Source organism: Barbatula barbatula (genome assembly GCF_947034865.1).
Source record: "Barbatula barbatula genome assembly, chromosome: 19".
NCBI lineage: Eukaryota > Metazoa > Chordata > Actinopteri > Cypriniformes > Nemacheilidae > Barbatula > Barbatula barbatula.
The window spans coordinates 15,917,247-15,940,728 of NC_136782.1; the positions used below are offsets into that span (position 1 = coordinate 15,917,247).

Here is a 23,482-nt window from a genome sequence, read left to right on the forward strand (position 1 = left end):
CATGACGGTAAATAAATAACAACATAATTTTCATTTTGTTACACTGTACCAAGAATGATCACCTTGTGTAAACGTGGTTTTACAAAAAATAGCAAAAAATAAAACGTGAAAGTAAACATATTTGACCGTGGCTCTAGCTCTAAATAACAACAACAGTCATGTGGAATTTCGTAACCTTCACATTAAACGATGTTAGCCGATAGATCTTTAGCGTCTGCTTGAATCACTCCGCAGAAACAGAACTCTAGTGGGACCCCCGCCGCCAGCACTACAGCGACATTGTCTGAATTTACAGCTCATCCCAGTTTGGCAGTGCGTGACGGGGTATTATACCAGTGCTTAATCCAGACACATCTGGAGCAGGCTGACGGTGTGCTAATCAGCTCCGCCAGGATTAGCATCAGGCTAGCCTCATTCCGCAAGGCAAGTCTTGTTTAGTCCTTGTTTAAAGCGACTTCATGTTTTAAGAAAGCAGGATGGGGACAGTTGCCACCCCTTAGACTTTGAAGAATGCTAAGTCCATTTACTACGTTACCTTCATACTTCTTCGGTGAAAACTAGCAAGTAAAATCTGTTTTCCACTCTGGTCCACCTATGTTTTTAGGTTACAACATCTTGCCGTTTATATCACCCTTGGAAATAATAGAGTTAAAGTCTGTTTCTACATATTAGAAACTGTTTACAGTAGTGAAATGGTAATGGTGTTATTGTGTTAAAATATAACATTTTTGTCTTGTGGATAAATGTCTTTTTAGTTTATAGGCAATGCTTCTTACTGCCTTGCAGTTGAAGCGTTCCATTGTTAGATCTAATCTTCATAGTCATTAAACTTCACACTCTATTCACCTTTACAAACTTAAGAACAGCATCAGATGCTTTTATTCTCCTCTACTGGTGAAAAATATCTCCAAATGTTGTCTTAGACATGAATGTGACATAGAACATAAACAAATTTAATCATCTTGGAAGGTATTCTTGTGGTAATCCAGTACAGTTGCTGGCTCTGAGGGCCTGGTCCACAGCTGTGATGTAACCATCAATCAACTGTTTCATATCCGGGGTGAAGGGGTCAAAAGTCGGTCGCCGCGAACCCAAGCGTTTAAAGTGCCCGTCCTTGTTGCATTCAGCGCAGAGTAAACGTTCTTCACTGACGCTGACATTGAGAAATGAGGTGATGGTTCGTAACGTGGGCACCAATGACTCCTGCAGGTCCTCATAATGTACCACAAGAAGTTTGTTTCCATAACGTAGCCAGTCCAAAACATGAGACGCCCACCACGACGCATAACTACCAACGAATTCTGGCCACTCTAGAAAGAGAAAAAGTACGTAGAGAATTTGCACACGTAACTTTAGAAGCTCATTGTTGTTTATTATTAAAAACCCACTTTGTTATGAAATGCTCTTGGTTTTCGTGACTTTTAAACTACATTAGTTAGTTCTGTTGAAGCATTTCTACCTAAAAAACTTTAAATATAGTCATCATACCTTTGCTCTTCCAGTGTTGATCAGAAGCGTAACCGAGATGCCCGGCACACTTGCGGTTGAACTCAGCCATGAGCGAGCGGTAGGGGTTTCTTATCAACACAATTGCTGAGTCATACATGTCCACGTCCCGCTGGCCGCTTTCGTGCGTCTTCACGCAGATGGTTCTTCCGCTCTTCCAGTAATCTTTCTCACCTTTGAAGCCTGCACAGTTGGAAGAAAAAAGGATTAGAATATACAGCCAAGTGCATGCGGTATCACTCCATGTCGCCTCTAAATCCAAACCCGTGCATCAAAAATGGTGTTGAGACTGGCGCGGGGACAAAGATTGCCCCTGGGCTCTGCGATGGATTGAAAAGGCGCTGCGACTTTTGATGCAGGTCGAGTTATTGAGAATTGAAAAATTTGCTGAATAAAGTTTGGCTTTTGAAAGAGAACAGAAGGTCAGCCGTGCCCACTAAACGCACACCGAGCAGTCTCAAATATCTCCATTGTGAAAGCTCAAGAGAAACAAATGACATGCAAATTTAGAAATTTGAAAAGATGAAAAATGAGAGTAATTTCCCGAGAACTCTGAAAGATGGAAAGTGTTGTTTCTGTGCAAGCACCACAAAATACTGAAATATTGTCTTTTTAAACCGTTTTCCCGAACACTTACTGGATCCGCCATTGGTCGGTAAACAGAAAGCCCCGCCCCAAAACTCACAACTCTGAGCCAAATCCATGATAGATTTTTTACTTGGCAATACAAATACCACCATGCACTGTGGTGGCACATGAGAGATTTTTATAAACACCTACATGTCAATTTAAAAATACAGAAGCCTGCTGATGTGCACATCCGAACAGTGAATAGTGGGGTGTGTGTCACAGCTGAAGAGCTCATTAAAACAGATAGCCTGTATGATAAACACATCCCATCATAAACAAGTTATGCATTAACATATTTCTGGAGTGGCTGGATTTGTGGAACAGCTCGCCATCAGCCGTGATGTATACGAGCTTCTACAATGACAAGATTTATGATCACAGACACGAAGGCAGTAACTTTACCTCTGTTGTACAAGGTGCCATCAAAGTAGTAACTGCCTGTGTAGTAGCCTGTGGCGAGCTCGATCAGGTGCCTGACCCAGGTATTCCCAGCCCCAGGAAAACTGGATAAAGCCACCAGCGTGCTCGACTTCTCCGGCAGAAACTTCTTGTCCGTGCATCTAGAATCTTGGGATACAAGAAAATGGGATACAGAATATCAAAAACACATTAAAGCATATCGCATATATGTAAGGTTTTTGTGTAATGCAACTGTAAAACATAGCTATTCACTTCATGAAAAGTCTGTAGAATTTGTTACCTCTTGTATATCATTTTTTGTCCGTTTTTAAATATTTTAAAGTGTTATAGTTTAAAGCATTAACCCATTGCAAATTATAAATTGCATCGTTTAACAAGTTCTCGGAAATAAGAAGGATTTTGACTAATGAATCAGATACCAAATCACCAACAATGCCCATTCAAGATATTCTTTAATCCACCAACAGCATGTTCAGAATATTTGTGATAACTTCAAGCCTGTATCAGTTTCAAAAGACATTTACTTGTGGCTGTGTATTGTTGAAAAGGTCATTGTTGCCAAACAACTCAAGCATTTCACTCTCATCTCTCATACATTCTATTCATACATTTGTTCATGAAGACAAAGGTAAAAGATTTATAAAACACTACAACAAATACCTTGTTTAAAACTATACCGTATAAACTATTTAGCCTCATGGCTATACTGTAAGAATGAGCTGTCTGAGTGGGAAAATGTGAGCACCGAGTCAATGATTAAGACCAGTGAGACTGTATTCTGCACAGTGGATGACTTTACCTTGAACGGGTGTCTGATAGACCTGGAGAAAGAGCTGATGGGAACTCTGGGTTGATGTACTGCTGTTATCAGAGGCACAGAGCTCCTCTCTCACCGGCTCGTGGAGGGTGAAGCGAGGTGTGGTGTAGCCACAGTAACAGTCTGGTTTACTGACCATAGCCAGAGGAAACTCCTGATGAGGAAGAATCGAAAGAAATTTGACTGCATTTGTCCATATACTGGAGTTTAAACACACACAGTGCTTACCAAATGTATAACACCACCATCCAATGTAAGGATTTTACATTATTGGTGACTAACAAAATATTTTTGTAATGGTTAATCCAGCAGTTTGTATTTGCTCTTTAGACACAGTAGTATTTCTTATGCTTAAGTAAAATTTTTATCGGCATCCGTGAATTTTAGAAAATTACTTTTTTACAAGAAAGGCTTCTGAGTGAAGTTAAATGAGTAAGCTCAAATTTAGGTAAAAAAATGTGAATAAAGAAAGATAATAAATTATAAACTATACAAAATTTTGCATTCCATAGACTTTATAAAAGATGGACAGCGTGATGCCACTTCCTTCCATTGTAATAATGAATAAATCGTAAAACATCCGATGATGGGCACTGACATGTTACGCAAAAATGTCAGTTTGAAGCCTGGGCATGCGCAGAAGTCAGTGGCGCAAGAGTCTGCGCAGTAGTGAGCACGAAGTGGAGCGCGGTCCTGCCCATATTCCCTGATGACCCAATCGTACACGAAGAAATCATGTTACCACACCGCTTTTTTATAACATCTTATAACTTACTAAAACCAAACTTATTAAAAAAACATCAACATATATCAACGTGCTAAAAACGGAATAACAAAAACATATTTTAAGTGTAATTGGAATTATATAGTTTTGGTCCTGTCTCATTTGTTGGCTCCTGTCTCATTTGTTATGACCTGTCCTGCAGCAATAAAAACATGATCACATAAAAACATTAGTTAGGCTATCTTTTTTTCCATTAAAAACTGTCGTCATTTAGTTCTTTCAGTTTGTTGTTTGCCAATAATAAATTACAATAAATTGTTTTGTTTTCTCTTTATTATAACCGGTGGTCTACTAAATTTGTTAAGCCCTCTATATTGATATTTTGAAATGTTACATTATTGTGAAATGCATAAAAATAATTTAGAAAATCATCTGTCGTTTTTCAAGCAATTTGTCTTTAAACACATTAAACTAATGTCCATTTCCCTCCACACTTCCAATTACAGCAATTTTGATTTCACATTACTGGAAAGTGTTTTAAGCAACACAATTAATTTCTAAAGAAAAACAGGTTGGAAAACAGCACGATCATCAGACAGAGGCCTCAAAGTTACTCCACAGCCAAAGCACTGAAGCAGCAAAGATGATGGTTTAGACATTTTTCCAATTGAAGTTTAAACAAGCAGACTGTTTTAAAAACCTGTGTGGATGAAAATCTATGTGTAACCTCAATTATCAATTATGGAATTTGCACCTAGCAGAGCAATAACTAAAGCAAACTAGAAAACCAATACAGCAGAAAAACATGACAGACCTGATCCATGCAGGTTTCAATGCACCACTGGGAGGTGAGGTTGGGCTGAACCTCATGGACCAGAGAAGCTGCTCCCGCCTTGTCAGGTTTTCTGAAGCACCCCCGATAGCGCACGTTTCTGTCTACAGGCACAAAAAAATAAGAACATTAAAGTAGGGGTGACCCCTAATAGTCAAGATTCCATAGGAGGAGCCTGATTCGACTACCTCTAACACAGTCGAATCTGCGCAGAGGTGTTATGCAATGGGGATCAAGCCATTTTCCATATATGGGCAGTGGCGTTGCAGACGGGCACGCACTGCGTCGCCAAAAGTATTGTTTATGATGTAAAGAAATGGGACATGTTAAGGGTTGGGTTCCGAAACCCCTGGCAAACATGAGTGCGAGGTCTGGCTATGAGCCAGTGCAGGATAGAGTCGCTCCGCATCTTCTGTGCTGTGAGCCCGGTAAAGAGAAGCAGCTCAAGCTGCATGTACCCGCAGATGACCCGTAAATGAAGGTGTACACAGTTTGTGACAGTTTCTGAACTTGTCATTTTCTGCACTGAAAAGTAAAACTTTAAACCAATGGCAGCAAAGTTATGGGGAACCAATACAATCCAGCCATGCTACAAGAGGAACGACAACTCAAGACCACAGCGGAACAAAATTTGGGGGCCAAGCATGAGCAGGGAAGCCCTGCCGAGCAGACAGGGCCAAGCTAAGAGGTGGCCCTACCGGTAATCGTTTCAATGAGAGTGTGCCTAGTGCCTGAAGGGGTGGAACGTTTGATGTAAACCTTTAGTTAAACCCCTGTACGGCATGGCATTACAACGCCGCAGGAAATTTGCTTCGAAAAATGCTCTTTTAGAGTCGAAAACGCGAGGCGTGCAGCACAAAAGAGCTGCGTTTTTTATATTGCTAGGTTACCACCGAAACAGCTGTCCTTGAGGATTATAGCGCGAGCGCTCTAGTTGCTGTTAATTGTCATATTATCAGAAACTTTAAAAAGCAGAGGGCACTTGGTCTGACCTTGCTCCGTAAAGTTCCGTCACCACATCGGAAGGCCCGCCTCTCCTTTCATTCAATTGGACAATGGGGGAAAAGGAGCATGACGTCAAGCGCTTTTCTGCTCAGTTGAGTTTTTTTCAGCTTCAGGCACACAGGCGGCAAGAAAGCAAGGCATCTGGTGTTGTGTTGAGAAATGCACCCCTTCTAGATTATGCACCCCCTTCCATAACGCGGCTGTCCGATAGGCTGATTCTAACCTCTGCCCACACTTAATCCTAACCCCTACCCTAACACCAAATCCTCACCCTAACCATTGTGGCAAAATCTGGCAGGGGTCCCTTTCTCGGCATTACACTGGCGTGGATTTACAGTATTCCCGTTTTTAATAACAATTCATTATTATCGAGTCGTTTTAAAAATAGGCGAGATCTGGTCTAGGAAGTGGCACAGCATTGTTACGTGATGTTTAAGAAAACTGTCCATTAATGTTACTATTGGTGGCTTGTGTTGAATCTGGCTTATTTCATTTTCTTATTTATAATAAAGGTATATTCTGTTCTAAACAAATTCTGTAAATTAATGTTGATTGTTTTGGTGCTTTAATGTTGCGCTGCACTTTGCGCTGTACCCTTGTTAACCAACTGGAGTCGTCCCCACATGCACACACACACACAAGTGCGATTCGAACCGACAGTCGACAAGAGGCAACATTAAAGGCACAACCCAGATTCTGTGTAAGGGCTTAATTCATCGCTCTAAGGTCGGAAATGCTGGAGTGAATCAGTAATTAGGTACAAGATATGAAAAAACTTATAGACTTTCAAAGAAACTTGAGTAATGGGGCCATATATGCAGGGCTCAACGATGACTTTTTTTGCACATAGCACTGGTGCTACAGAGGTTAAGAATTTTGAAGCACAGGCCAAACAGTTGTAGCACAAGTATAAAACGTCTGTTGTCATCTTTAAAAAGCAGTTTATCACACGGGCAGGTAACTGACAAATGAAATTAATGTTACATTCCAAATAATATCATATAATTATAATTGTAGTACAGTAGTTAACAATACTATAGTATTTATTAAAGTAAACTTCAGTAAAAGTCCTAGATCCTAAAGTATTTTTGAATATAGTATACTACGCATTACAACAGTTTATCAATTTACTACAAGGGTACTACAGTTATACATCTACTTAGCAAATACTATAAAAAAGTATGCTGTGTTCAGGTTAACGGGACTTTTACTGTGATGGATCGTCGCCAAGGCGTTTGAGTTTCAGTGTGATTGACTGTAGCTTTACTCAAACTGTGATTGTTGTTGAAATAAACTCTCAGAGAAACTCTGGAGATGAAGTTCATGTCTTTATACAGTGAGCTGCGGACAAGTTCACTGTCACGTGTGTGTAGTATGTTCAACTGTGCTGCTCATTCACGTCAGCGGCAGGATTACGCATCTACAGCAGTTATATTGACTCCCAAAATAGACTAAAATTAAGTAAAATAGCGTTGAGCCATTGATAAACACACAGACAAGCACAGTGACAAACGCACTTGACACAAAAACGCCGCTCTGTCACAGCACTTACAAAACTATCGTACACGTGCTACACTGGGAAATGTATTCTTCCCACAGACTGATTTTTTTGTAGCAAGTCGCACTGTACAGCCCTGCATATATGGACAGGTATAGGAAACGTATGAAAAATAAATTAAATATTATTAATATAAAATAATAATATTTTCCAAACCCCCTTTAAACACAGCTGCATGTTTAGTTCAGCAAGTGGAAGTTGAAATGCTTTTTTGTTTTGACTGGTTTGATTTTTCATGATAGAGTAAGGTTTATAAACATTAAAGCACTGTACATGCAACCCACACAATATACGTCTGCATAATTGTAATCATAATACATTTTTGTTGGTATATAACTGTGTAAATGTCACAAGCTATTACACGGCCTGCAGTATACCTTAATATAACTGATGCCAATCCCGTTTTACAACCTACAGTAAAACAAATCCGGTTTAATAAAGAAAAAACATCTTCATCTCAGATTCATTAACATATCAGATAGACACTGTGATTAAAGCAGCTGCATTAGCTCGTGTGTGTGCACCGTGCATCTGTGACACACAATGAAGCCCTTCATCACCTCTATAGAGTAAACCAGCTCTCTGTGAAACCCCAGAGCTTTTGTTTTCATCTCCAAATAAATGAAGAGGCCATGCAGAACGCTGTTTGCTTTTGTTGGGACCACATGATTCTGTGAAAAGGCCATGAATGAGACACAGCTGCATAAAAACAATAAACCATTCGATATTAAAACTGGCTGTAACACAACCACACACTGCATGCATTTACATATAAAAATGTACATTCATTAATATTATTTAATGATGTACTGTGCATCCAAACGGCTCATAAGTGTACACTTTTACAATTCTTACAAGTGTATTCTTATAAGCATAACAAATGATTCTGTGGAGATATCTTTAGGGCATCCAGTTACATTAAGATCCTAAAACCAACAGCCTGAATAATACACAAATCCCTTCTAACAAGACATTATTATCGAGTAGAATGAATAGCATTTTCAATTTGGGCTACAAAACATATGGTCAAGGTTTAATAGCTGTTTGTGAGTGTTGAGCTGGGCGGGCTCCAGTTGGCCTAAATCTGCAGAGGGACATTGAATCAGAACTTCGAGATCCAACGGCATGTGGAGGCGATTGATGAATGAACTAGTTTCAAACACATGGCCACATCAAAGCGTCACTGCCAGACTGTGAATCACCTGCAGAAGTAGCAGGTGTGTGCATTCATGTGTGGTTGCGTTCTTATATTTCAGATCGACAAATTTGGAATGATATTTGACTGTAGAGCTAGGCGATAAAGACATGTATTTATAGACATGCGTGATGTGTTTGTGCATTCACACATAGAGAGCATGTTTTCAGTTTTTATTGATATGATGCGTTTATCATGTTAATTGTCAATGTGCTGGATTTAATAAAGTTATGTGTTTTTAAACAAGTAAAAACTAACGCTTCAGTTATGTGTTAATATAACCGGTCTGACACCAAACACGCCGGTGTCATTTCCCTCGACATAGTAGGAATAAATTGTAATCTCTAACAAAGATGCACTAGTAGACCTCCGCTACACTTCAATCGATCCGCATGTTTTTTACTGATGAAGTGAAGTTGACATCATTGTTACTGTTTATTGCTAAAAGCCAAAGCTTATGAATACACATGCACTGAGAGCTGGACCGACCAATCACATGGTATGGGTGGGACATCTTTAGAAACACGCTGTAAGCGGGTAATCAATCTTGACAGACTGGGTAAGCATTATCAATCAGAGCTTTTCGGAAGGAGAGACTTTAAACCTATCGTTTTGTGAGAAGACGGACAGTGAAATATAAAGCGTTTTTGGAAACTAGAAACATGAACATCCATTTTTGAACGCCCCAAAAATATAATCAAAGCTTCAAAAACAGCCAAAGTATGGCTGCTTTAATATTCTTATGCTCGCGAGTCTAAAGAATGAACACAGTCACAAAAGTAGTCTACAGGTGCGGCCTTCTGGAAGTGTGCTTACTCATCACATACAAGACTATTAAGGTCACTGTGATATTGCTTCATTTAAAATCACCAGCAAATGATGTCATATACTGTATATTGTGAATATCGGATACACGGCCCAGCACTACTGCAAAGCCAACTTATCTTCTAGACTAATCTGTGCCAGACACAAGCATATTACTTTTAAAGACTGACATATGTGTGTGTCAATCTGTGTCGTCTAAGAAATGTCTCCTCTTCCTAAACCGTATGAGCGATTTTGTATGCTTTCCAATGTGCTGCTTAAGCATTTTACTTCAGACATATGTCCCAGTTTCTATGTGACATTCATGGTAATTGACATCTGACAAGCAGATCATTGACATGTGAAACATGGAAGTGGGAAGGGAAGTTCTGCCCTCCGGCGAGGTAAACTTATTTCGAGCACTTACATCTCCTCTGGCCTGGAAGAACCTCCTCCACCTTGTAAACAGTCAAACGAGACACGCCTCCACAGATGGAGCCCTTCTCGCCTTTGCAGTCCAAATTACACTCCTCCTCTTTCATCCGAGCACTTGTGATGCGGTTGCCACAGTAACACTCAGACCCATATTCAAGACCGGCAAACTGGTACCCGCTGTGTAAAACAAAACATTCAAAATCTAATTAAGCTCACTAAAAAAGACAGTCACCGCAGAATAATAACATAAACTATTGTGTGTAAACGTATTCTTATGAATACATGACAAGGGAAGATTATTGACATCAAGGAAATGTTAAAACATTTTTATGATGTAACGGTTTCTTTGCATAAGCATAAACAGAGAACAGATTTATAGGTTAATGGGGGTAACCAAACTTTGTGGACACAAAGCCACATTTCCCAAAATAATGTTTTGGGTGTTTCACAGAAGGTAAGGTCAAGAGTTAATGCCAGACGATGGCTGATGGACTATGGTGAGCCTGCGTGTCTGAGCAGCTCGTGTTTATAAAGAATACGCACCTCACTTTATACTCTTTTATTGAATATAACATCAGAATAAGAATACAATCTAGCCTCACTTTATACGCGTTACAAGCATCTAATTTCCAAAAGACCAAGACCTTCTGTTAACCACAAACCATTTTACTTTGGGCATGTTAGGCACGAATTCATCATTCTACAATTTCAACAACAAGTTAGCAAAAGATCTTCCTCTATCTCAAAGCTTTTGTCCTCTGGCCCTCTTAACTTTTTATGGAGGTTGCAAAAAGGCACATCACGATTCTATTCAGACATGTTGGTGTAGGGCTCAACAGGTATTAGCCTGAGCTCCTCTGCAAATTGTTTCCATGATCCTCTGCTTGAAACGTAGCATTGGCAGCGCCATGGCAACCCAGCTAGGGACGTTCCTGGCACTAATCTGCGGTCAGAATGAATCGCTCGGTCTGAGCAGATGTATACCTGCAGAAACAGACAAGGAGATTTTCTCCCCGCTGCCTCTCGATGAACTGTAATGAGATATAAGATCCCGGATCCACATCCGCCCGAGCAACCATTATGTTCATGCATGTGGCAGGTGTGACTTTTTTTTTGTGGCAGGTTTGTTTCCTGGCGATCAAACCCATGACCCTGGTGTTGTTGCAAGCACCATGCTCTCCCAGTCAAAATAAAGGGAAACTGAGGTTTAACTGCAAAGATTTGCGTGTCCAGCCTAATTTCCGCAACATTATGTTGGGGAACGATGTTGTGATGTAAACATAAATGTAATGTAATTCAAAACCATCAGGAAGCTGTCAACGCTGTTAATTACATCACATCTTTGCTAGGAAGTCTTGATGTCAGCATGAACTAAGAAGATATCTACAGAGTTCACGTTTGCTAATAGACTATTTATATTACCCACGAACATCGCAAATGTCATCCGAGTAATTAAATAAGCTCTGAAACGTTGGGTGTAATTACATGAGGTCAACCTGTCTCACGCTTGTTCTCTGGTGGTCAATTATCTACCAGTCTTGGAACTACAGAAAGTGTGCACTCCATCACTGAAGATAGACCTTGCAGAGATGCGTTACTTTAATTTGACCTGATCCGATTCTCAGCATGAGCTCCACCAGCTGCCACAGGGATGCTCACTGTATGTTTTTTTCCCTAACCACTGTTTTATTATTTCTTGCTTTAAGATAAGCGGAACATGTCTGCTTTTCGGTGGCTCGATGATGTTAATGGTAACACTTTATAATTTGGTTGTATTTGTTAACATTAGTGAACGCATTGACAACAAACCAACAATGACCACAAAAAAAAACATTAAAATTTACATTTTCACAATAGGGGGATAGTTAACAAAAAAGTATATCATGAACTACTCACCCTCTTGTTGTTCCAAAACTGTATAATGTCTTTGTTTGGTTGAACGCAAAGAAAGATATTTGGAAGAATGTTAGCAACTGACATTTCTATGGCACCATTGACTTCCACAGTAGAGACATTTTTATCATTTTTCAAAATGAGACGGCTCTAGGGCACCTTTGACTACCATTAAAATTTGTCCTAATATGGTGGTCAATGATGTCCTAGAAATATTAGTTGCTAACGTTTTTCCAAATATCTTTATTTGTGTTCTATACAGGTTTGAAAGAATTGTCATTTTTGGGGGAACTATCCCTTTTAAGATTATCGGATCCTAGTTGTATACCTTTCCGTGCAGGTGTCCTGACACAAGGTGCCGGTCATCTTCCTGAAGTCATAGAACACCATTCCTTTGAGGGCCCGGTCCTTAGCACCGTCCAGAAAGCAGCCGATATACGTGCCTGAGAAAAGAGTTAAACTCTCATAAGAAATTCAGATCGTGACCTATATCTCTGCAAACAGATGGTGAGAGCACAGCTGCAGAATCAGAATCATTGAGAGAATAAAATGAATTATCATAAACAACCAATTTGTCATCCTGAAAAGCACTAAGCTCATTTAATACCTCACCTTTGTGTCTGATTTTTCTCTTTGGGGTTACTTTTTCCACTCTGGACATTTCCTGTTCAGACATCAGGCTGTGGAACCAACGTCGCCTCAAGTGTCGGATCTCCTGGTTTCGTGAGATCAGCCAATGCGGTCCAGTGTTATCTGCGGAAAGACCACCCTGGTAGCCCATCCCCTTCATGGTAAGCCGGTTGCCCATTATTCCATAACCCGTCCTAAGGGCAGGGGCTTCTAGGGACCTGGGAGGAGAAGGCAAAGACGGCGATGGAAAGTAACTGCTCATCCCACGTTGTGACACCACCAAGCCATGTCTCTGGAGGAGGAGGACACTTCCTGCCATGATGTAGGCTACACCGAGGAACAAGAAGAGCAGTTGAGTCCGTCGCAGGAAGCGCTGAAGCCTGTAGAAGGGTTTTGCCATGTTGCCTTTCTCGCAGGACGGTTAATTAAAGCAAAGCCTTGGTTTTATGGCATCATTCTGTCGTTGTTCCACAACAGGTAGAACGCAAAGGATCAACTCCTGGAGCTTTATTCTCTGGAAATTCTCAGGATTTCTTATTCACATTCTGTTTAAAAACTCTTTGAGCGCGAAATTCCTCCGGCAAAACGTCCTGCCGTTTACCTGTGAGAGGATTAAGCGAAAACTCGTCTGTGGTGCTACATCCCTTGATGACAGAATCACTTGTGCTAGGGTGTACTGTGAGGTCTTATGGCTCAAAGACTTCAGGGAACCTGATGGGAAAATAGAAAGCAGTTAGACTCAAGTCAGAGCACATCTTTCACTTTTTTATTCTCAGGTATAGAGCAGCGCGTGGGGGACAAGAAAGAAATATAGAGCGTGTGTGTGGCAGTTACTCTGGTACTATATCTCCATTAAGACGAGAATAGACCTCGCTGACTGAAGAAGCACTTCCAGTTTGTGCTTCTAGTCTTTCATTACGAGCACACAACAACAAATGTGAAGTATGAAACGGGGGTACAGAGAAGTCTGCATTTTCGTCTCTCAATTTTTGTCACTGGTTAAATATAAGAATGAGCAAACCGACATCTTTTCAAGACTAAACAGGACACAACTGTCACGTCTTTATGCGTATGTTAAAGTGATAGTTCAACCAAAAATACAAATTCTGTCATCATTTACACACCCTCTTGTCATTTCAAACCTTGGTAACCTCCTTTCTTCCGTGGAACACAAAAGAAGATATTTTGAAGAAGGTTGGTAATCGAACACCACTGGCACCCATTGACTTCTATTGTCTGGACACAAAACTAATGCGAGTGAATGAGGGCCAGTTAACAATATTCTTCTAAATATTTCAGAAATCATAATTCTAAATTATTCTTGGTTCTCCCAACAGTATTCTCAAACGCTGTTTCTTTAGCTGAATTAAATGAAAACTGGTTTCTAGCCAAATGGTTTGTGCAACCTGAAGCCATTTTTCCTTGCAACTGATTTAGAGATTCTTGAAACTTACAGCTCATTATTTCAGCTCTACTGAGAATCATTTTGTGTGGCAAAAACTTGAAAAACAAGCCTTGTTACAAGTCTAACTAAACTCAGGGGTGGGCTGTCCCTCGGTTCCATTCATTCTTGCCAATGTCGACAGAACCCGCTATGTGCCCCACATAATCTCCCATTCTTATCTAAAATATGTCTGCTGGACCGACCCTCAAAAGAAAACACAGTCTGAGCACACATTGATCATACATTAAATATAACCACCATATGTTGAGGTAGAAATTCTTATTTTAAGAAAAAGGGATTTTATTACAGATAACTGGACCCTTTGCAGCTCTCCGCACAAAGACAGCCAGCTCTGCTAAATGAACCTTGTTTTTTGTCAGCGTACCCCTTCCTTTTAGGCCCAGAGCTGGCAAAAGGCCCAGATTTCCATAAAGACTTGAGATTCAGAGGCAGATATTCCTGCCAACACTAGGCGAAATCATAACTATGAGTGGGCTCAGAATGTCAATCAGCCTGAGGGCTCATTATTCTTCGAGTTATGAACAGTTAGTGACTGCCGTCTGCTAGATTTGTCTCTCTCACACTGCCTGTACACGACGAAACTTCTAACAAACCCGAGCAACGGCATGCATAGTTGGCAGAGATTAAAAGAACAACCTCTACATTTTGTATGGTGAAAACTGGTCAGGTAATCAGTTGTAGAAATGTGCTTCTGCATAATCACAAGGCAATGCAATTTGTACAGATAAAAAAACCTTCTCAGTTGTGTAATGTAATGAAGTAAAAATACTTAAGTACAGTACTTAAGTATTTTTTCGGAGTATCTGTACTTTACCGTACTTGAGTCTTTATACTGTATTTACTGAACAAAATGTATACTTCTACTCTGATACATTTCCCCTAAGCATGTTCGTTACTACAAAATAAAAGCATAGAAACTGAAATAGACACGATCCTGTCAGTATGAAAATGCTGAAACAATCATTGGTTAGAGCTCAATGTGCAAGTGCAAAAAGGTGCTCTCTGCGGTTAATTTTAAGCTTTTAATGTGCTGCTTCCTTTAAAAATAAAAAGCAAATTTTTAAGTTTCAATGAATTATCAAATGACTGTGTTGTTACTGTAAGGGAAATGCAAGGAAAGAAAGTAACGGCCAGAGAAATTTGTTCAGATTTTGTTCCAAGCTGTTCTCTCAGAGGGATAATATTGGGGGTGGGAGGAAAGTATTATTTTATAAAGTTATAAATTATTAAGTAAAATTATAAAGATGTGGTTTCTGAACTTGTGTTTTGATAGTTTAGCAATTTGGCAACATGTTGTTACGGATAAAGTACTGAGTTTAAGACACACTTGCTTCAAATACTAAAGTATATTTAATATAAAAAGTACTTTTGATACTTAAGTACAATATTTATCTGTTACTTTAAGACTTTTACTCAAGTCATATTTTTAAAGGTTACTTTCACTTCTACCAAAGTAATTGTTTTGCAAAATATTTGTACTTTTACTCAAGAATTACTTTTTGGTACTTTATACTTCACCAAACCTACTAACGTTACAACTGTCACAAATAGATGGTTATTAAAAAACAACCAAGGAAATCAATATCAAAACATCGATCGATATACATCCAGCATATAACTATTCGTGACAGGCTGTATATGTGGTTCCACAGTGTGTTTGCATAATACATACTTAACATTACATGCCTGCCATACTGAAATGCATGGATGAAGGTTTGTTTATGTGGTCCTGTTTTTCAAGCAAATGACGCAGGCGTGTTGTAAGTTCCAGTGTTGAACGCGGCAGTTTTTCATTTTGTTCCAATAGGATACCACCTCCTCTGTGCGGGAGCTTTCGTCGCTATCATTCGCCGGAAAAACAAGCCTCTGGTTCACACGCAGCAGAGGGATGACGGAAGCTAGACAGTACCATAGCGTCTCAATACTGGATGGTGAGTAAAACATGGTGACATTTTTTTTGCTCTGAAATATTGCTTTAAATTCCCCGTGAACCGGAAGTTGTGATAATTTTTAATTCTGTATTTAGACACACTTCCGAGTGCAATGGAATTTCAAATGAGAAAAATAGTAGGTGTGGCTTTTGTCTTTCTCTGCGATTTGATTGGATGTGTAAAAACAGCTGTTGCATTTTGAAATGGAACTGGCAGCCAACTTACAGTTGAAGGGGAGGAGTTAACGGAAGCTCGGCCCAAGCTGTCTAACATACGACAATTAAGATCGATAGTCATTACAGGAAGGAAGTGCATTTTCAGATATTAACTAGATTATGAGGGCACACAAGTTTTTAAAAGCGAATGAACCGCATTGATAAACTATTTACAATAAATGCTGCAATATTTCATGAAAAAATAGGCATTGTCATTTTTTTTCATTGGGACTTTAATGTCATTCGCCCATTTGTATGCGCAGTCAGCGCAGCGCCTCACGAACCACAAAGTTAAAAACACCTTTTGCGTTAGGTGTTAACGCATGGCTGTGTTTAAACTTAATACCGCGTAACGGTGCATGTGGATTCGTGTGCTTACAAAATGACAGGTAGCAGTGCAAAGACAAATAGAATAAACAGGAAAGAAGCACTGTGAGGAACATCAGAACCCGCAGGTGTGTTGCTGCTTCACTCTCCAGCCAATCACTTAATATGGAGCGTTGTGTGAAGGTAATGAACCTGGATTCCAATCGTACATTTATTCAAGTGGGCTTGAGAGACGAAAGGACATAAATGTTTGGTGACGACAGTTTCTTTGTAGTAATAACAATAGTATAGTCATAACAGCCTTGACGAGACAATTTTCTCATTTTTTACATTTATTGTTAAATTTTTTAAATCAGCTGTTTGTATTATTTCCACCTGGCGCACTGGATGCACCAGTCATCGTAGGCAGTAAAGGGAACGTCTCATTCAATGCTACCTCTTAAAACTGACCAGATGACCCCAGTATGCAGCATGATTTAATGTAAAAGTCAATGCATGGTGTCATGAATCGTTATTTCTGTTCTTCTAAAAAAAACAGTTCAATCAAATCAATCAAATAGCTAGCCAGATTCACATCAAGCTACTAAAGCGAAATTTCCCCAACAACATAATATAATGTATTTTTAATGTTGCTTTGTTATGTCGTGGTTTTGTGTTAGGGTTAATTTATTAAGCTTACTAAGCTCTAACAGACAAGTTTGCCTGTACCGGCTAGAATTATAGATGTATTTAGCTGATCATGTAGTTTTGGTTAACCAGAAAATATACTTGACAAGAGGCTGAATGTTTTTTGTAATATTATATTATATTCACTGTCATTTATAGAACTAATAATGAAAATTGTAAAAAGCCCTATATAAATAAAGCTGACTTGACTTAATATGAGGTGAGGTACAGAATGCATTACAAAGTTTGTTAATAAATGCTTATGCAATGAAATGTGTGGAGCACGTAATTCAACAGCCTTCTCTGACTCAATTGTGTGCCTGCCAGTAAATGGTATTTCACACAGAACAAATTAATTTATATATAGTAACATAGAGCCATCATCATTTCGATTTGGATAGTTGCCATTTCCCTTCAGGCTTGTCTTAGAGCTTCAAGGGGCATTTCAGAGGGCATTTGGTTGTAAATCAAATGTTATCATACTTCATTTGTTGTATTATTTATTTGGCCGTTAATAAGGCATACGATGCAAAATTCCTCATCCCGTTGAGTTTTCTTGGCTTTAGTGGACAGCAGCAAGCGGGTTCTGTGGGTCCAGACTGTGCACTCATTTGTCTTCATCTGCTTTCCCAGCATGTTATTATCTCACTTACACCAGGGCAACCACACTTCCATCTCAGAGGCTGATAGGACTGACCCTGGAGCTCAGATGCTCGAAAGCTCTCTTTTCTCTCGTCCATCTGGCTGTTAACAGGTCCTCTGTTACTCTTTATACTTCCGAATACGATGTTTCTTGTTGCTTCGTGAACAGATCAAATATACCTAAGCAAAGAAGGTATTTAAGGGTATTAATTTCTACAGTAATAATCTTGATTCTGAAGATTGTCACAGTAGGACAGCAGACATATGACAGATTGCCTGCTGTTCCCTTGGCCTGCAGTGGACCCAATCTGTTCCCCTTTAATATTTTTTCAAGGCCAAGTCCAAGAAAATAATGAAAAAACTGTGTAGGTGACGCTATCTGTCACAATCTGACTGAAACTAATTTCTTCCACATTTTCAAGCATTAAAGCAGTCAAGAAGTCTATATTTATTTTTACTTTAATCACTCCAGATATTTATGTCAGTGCTACTAGTCTCAAAAATGTATGTTTCATATGTTCTAGGTACTAATCTTACTCTGAATCAGCTGCCGACTCCAGGGTTAAATAATCAAAAATATATGGGGAGATGTTTCCAGCAGATTGGCAGTCTGTCAATAAATGTAAAATAGTGCTTGGAGGCTTTCCAAGAGAGGTCGTGACAGATAGGAATAGTTCAAACAAAAAATAGAACTTGTGTCATTGACTTGTCCTTGTGTCTTTCCAAAGCCGTGGGCTGTAATATTTTTCTTTGAACACAAAATATGACATTTCTGAAGAATCGTTACGCAGCTTTGGTCAAGGACAGATGCACGGGCACAAGGAACATAACAAATGTGTCAAAGTCATGTGAGAATTTTTTTTACATCATCCTACTTTTTAAAGTAGTAAAGATTATTTATTTGATTGTTGTTGGAACTGACCACTGTGTATACTGACATTGAATGCAAATGCTGTTTCAACGCAAATTATTTGTACTTTTGTATTTCATACGCATGGGTGTTAACATGGTTTTTAGGTGACATTTTTATTTTATTAAAATATAGGTTTTACATCAATTTATAGAGAAAATGACAAGCAACATGTTATTCGTTTATGTCAAACCAAATAATAAGTCTGCCAATATTCCGACAGAAACATGTCTACCTGATTTGAAACGCTTCAATTATTTAGGAATCATTCTTAACGCCTAATCCAAATCCACTGAATGAGGGATCTCTTGCTGTGAGCTGAGCCGCAGGTGATTGCCAATCACTTTATTTACAGCCTTCTTCCTATTGATCTCCCACTGCATGGATTGATTTCACTGCAGCGTCAAAAATCTCTGTATAAATTGTAAATGTTTATTTGTTCTTAATTTTGTGAGATTGAGCTTTTGGTTGAAACGTACGGTAAAGATATGTGTGAATACGTAGTTGCCAGGTGAGAGACATTGCTAGAGTATTGTGAATCAAGTATACTTTCGCTGGGTCATGTCCAGTATTTACTGAACACTAACAGCAGCAAGAGAGGGAAGATAAATTAGGCGATGCATACAATTTTTGTTAGGAATAGCCTGTCTTTGATTATTTATGCTTTGTGTTGCTTGAGGCACATTTACATCTGCAGATTTACAGCCTGGCTGTAAACAAGGCACTATAACTAAAATTCGCTCAATAAATGCTGGCCGAAAAGATGGCGAATGCTGGCCCCCGGACACTGTTTATTGACCACTAAACTACAACGAATGTGTGCACGAAACTGTGTAGCTGGGGTACTGAGTGACACCAGAGCACTTTAACACTCACAGACCACAGACAAGGAAGTGTGATCATTCTGCGGCCCTTTGGAAGGATTTTCCTGGGCAAGTTTTGCAAACAGCAACACATGTAGGCATCTGTGAAACAAACGATATAGCACGGTTTTCTTGCATTTTGTTAGAGAATGCATCTGCATTAGCTGAACATTACTGAATGGCATTGCGTTCTAAGAAATGCAGTCCAGAGTATGATTTATTTTTCTGTGAATCTATGCAGACTCAATGTAACGATCTAAACAAAATATATCTGTTTAGTCAAGGTCTTTAAAGAGCCATACATGAATGACAGATTTAAATTCAATCACCAGAAGTTATTTGATATTACAAAACTGATGGCTGAATTATTTTCCGAAAGCATGCAGAAATAAAAATAAGAAAAAAACTATAATTCTGGCAAACAAAACCTAAAACAAAGTCTATTCTAGTCAGAATGCTATGCCCGTTTTTGTGCAACCATGAGAAACGGGAGGGATATAAGACCCTGGCAAACTGTGCTGTAAATTCCATAGAGAATTTCCAGAAGCGCAATCAACCACCCTCTATGCATTCAATATTCACAAAAGGCTTAAGCGGGACTCTTGATGTAGTCTCCTGTGATTGATCAAACCATGGACATTTTAAGGAAAGAAAAAAGCCAGCCTGTGCTAATCATAATACTGCCAATATTTACATCCATTAGGACCACATTCAATCCTGTAAAAAAATTGTAAAAAAGGAATAATTCATAGAGCTAATTTTAATGAATTCGTACATTTTAGTACGATTTGCTTTCGTGCCAGTGACGTTAGGTTTAGGGGTTCCAGTATCGTTTTTTTCTAACAATCACGCATTTTTGTACAAATTGATATGAATTCGCCACCTCTTTAAAAAAAGTTATGAATTCCCGTGAGATCATTCTGAAGAAATCACGTTCACTCGCTGCTTTAGTTAGCTGAGCCTCAACTTTAAATATGTCTGGCTGTAATTACTGTTCAGAGACTTGACCTTGTTGCCAGATATTTAATCACATACTGAAAACCTTTGAGGTTGTTTTGTTAAAACTAAAGGTTTGCCGGCATTTTAAAAACATATTCGGCCTGGAGGCATTGGATAAAAGTAAACCTTTAGCAGAGCAGGGAGAAAAAATAGCACAATATGTGTTCTATGACACAAAGGCCCCCTCATGCGATGCAATCATTTGGCTATCCACAGGGTCTGAATTTATTTTTTAAAGTTTCTAAATAAATAATTTCGGTATCATCTTTTCGTGCTTGTCCAAAGAGGTCATATGCTAAAGGTTGCCTGAATTTAATCATTGCGTAGGCGAATAGTCGGAGATAAATTTACACCCAGTTGTCAAGTTTACTTGCAAAATGCAAGTTTTCGTGCAAATGGCTGGAGGATAAAGAGTTGGACCATGGCTGAGGGCCTTCTATGGGAAAAACCGTGATGCCTACTGCTCTTCGCATCGGAAGGCGATTACGATCTAATTAAATTTCCCTTTCTAATAAACCTTGCATTGGGTTAGTCACTCAATTAATTCTCTGGAGCTTCGTTCCCAACCTTTTGATTTACTGTATGTTGCACTAAAAAGGAGTTATCACAAACTAAGACTGTTAAGCTGTGCTATCTTACAATTAGTATGTAAGTTAAAGTGTCGCCAATGTAACAGGTTAAAACTTGAAGTAGCGAAGAGGTCTAAAATGCATGAAAAGAGTATTAGTAGGTATTCAATTTATCTCCATGATTCCTGCATATACCCTGATACCATACGATATGCCTCTAGATGTCAGGTGGGTTTCCACATAAAGGTTGCAGATATATGCTGCTGAAAGGTCAACCTTGACAAAAAGAGCTTGATTAACCATGTGAGGCATGAATGCTCAAGTCTCAATCATTAACAGTCAGATATATTTGACTTCCATGGCCATGAGAACCAAAGAACCACAATGATGTAGGATGTGAGACGAAATCATAATGAAATCTACGCCATCTGTACTATGCACTGTAGTGCACTTGGCGAGATAAGATCGTCTTATTCACCTTTTCGAAAATGACACCATTTTAAAACATAACTCGCAGGTGGGACCAAGTACAGGTATTATAATACAGCAGCTCCGATCTACCACAGCAAGTGTATGGTACATTACCGTATGTATTGCTTTAAAGTACAGCATGCATGACATTTTTTTTGTCTTTGTAATTCAAATATGTCATTTCTTTTCTTGTTTGTACAAAATACTTTTTTGTACTTGGTTTTGATGCTTCTTTGAAGATCTGATATAAATGTAATAATGTTACATTTAACATCTTTTCTTCTTAACGTAATTCACTTTAGAATCTACGTATTTATAGTTTCAAATTTGAGACATGTTTCCCTGTTCATGCTTATACTGTTCATTGTTCTACTTACATGATATATATTCTATAACATGGTCATGTAATTTAACATTTTCAGCGCCAAGGAAATAAATAAACTGTTCATTCACTTGAGCGTTATTGCGTTCATTTGAACAAAACTCCCCACGATATATATTAGGCATAGTTAATGCATAAGATTGCATAAGAATTATACAACGCATACAAACTTTCCAATAAACCTATGGCTATAAAACATATTCATTCTTTCAGTAAACACTAATACAACATTTGAAAAAAAATGCAAGCCTATAAGAAAATATGTATCTTACCTTCTTAAACCGCCCGCAATGAAGAATACAGAATATTTCAACCAAAGATGCTCGTGTATCGCGAAGCTTCGGATATTGTGTTTAAGACATTCTTCACGAACATGAGCAGTCGCAACAAGCATCTCTTTCATCCGATGCGAGCCGCATCTCGCTTTCTCGCTCTGTTTCGGTGTTTTGCTCCACTTGATGTGTCACTAATCCTCTTGCGTTTTCTTATTTTGCATAGCCGTGAAAGCGCTATAACAGCGATAATCCTTACCTAAATCCTCGCCGCGTCCCCTCTGCGTCGCGGTCCCACGTTTCTCTGTGAACGCACGTAAGAGCCCAGCTGTTTTTAAGTCGGACAGCGCCGCTTCACTGCGCATGCGCCGAAGTCAAAGGGACCAGACCGCATCGGGGGAAGAGAGTTGCGATCAGATCATCCGTATCACTTCAGAAAAAACTGTCGCTTCCACGAGCACTCCTCAGTCAACTCTTAAAGTGATAGTTCAACCAAAAACCTCTTTCATCATTTACTCACTCTCTTGGCATTTCACACGTGTGGCTGTCTTTCTTCTGCAGAACACCAAATAAGATGCTTTGAAGAATGTCGATAACCGGTGGCAGTTATTCACTTCTATAGGATGGACACAATGCAAGCCAATGGCTGCCTGTTCGGTCGACGACATTTTACAAAATATCTGCGGAAGAAAGAAACTCATACATGTTTGACATTAAACTAGAGTGAGTAAATGATGACAGATTTTCACTTTCGGGTGAACTATCACTTTAAGCTTTAACAAGAGGAACTCTATATGTTGTTTTTTGTACCCATGACTTACAAATGACTTTTGTGTTTCTGAGAGTAAATCAAGCATCTTAATCTTATCAATATCTGACAATATTGGAGAACCGGTCAGATGATGATAATAATATTTAAATGGATAATGTGTATTGGTTTGTGTGTGTGTTCGCAGGATCCAATTCACCTGTTTGTTCACAGTCAACAATGTCTAAAACAGCATCTCTTTCTTTCACAGTCGCTGAGGCTTGAAATGCTGTCAAGGAAATGGAAATACTATATTATAATGAGAAAGAAATCACCCTTGACAGATTGGTTTGTACCTTTTATTTTTTATTTTTTTAGGCCACAGGTGATAACCGATGTATTTTTTGTATGACTACTCGGTTCATGATTATGTAACAAGATTATAAACACAGTAAGCTCACTAGTCAGATTTGCACTCTGTTTTCCGAGAGTGTATGCCGCCGCTGCTGAAGTGCCAACATATTTATCAGCTCTAAAAACACCCTACTGCCTGTGTAGTCTTTGTAACTCGCG

The 23,482-nt window shown here is 39.1% G+C and overlaps 1 protein-coding gene across 1 annotated transcript; it reads right to left on the bottom strand.

Annotated features, from left to right (window-relative positions):
- Positions 1–808: 808 nt before the first annotated feature.
- Positions 809–22,469, bottom strand: wscd1a (WSC domain containing 1a). Its single transcript, XM_079482329.1, has 9 exons — positions 22,162–22,469; positions 12,432–13,160; positions 12,148–12,262; positions 9,919–10,103; positions 4,912–5,033; positions 3,356–3,527; positions 2,539–2,703; positions 1,489–1,689; positions 809–1,310 (listed from the first exon to the last, which is right to left on the bottom strand). Exons 2-9 carry the CDS (start codon positions 12,847–12,849, stop codon positions 958–960), a joined length of 1,731 nt encoding a protein of 576 aa, XP_079338455.1. The 5' UTR covers positions 12,850–13,160; positions 22,162–22,469; the 3' UTR covers positions 809–957.
- Positions 22,470–23,482: the final 1,013 nt, after the last annotated feature.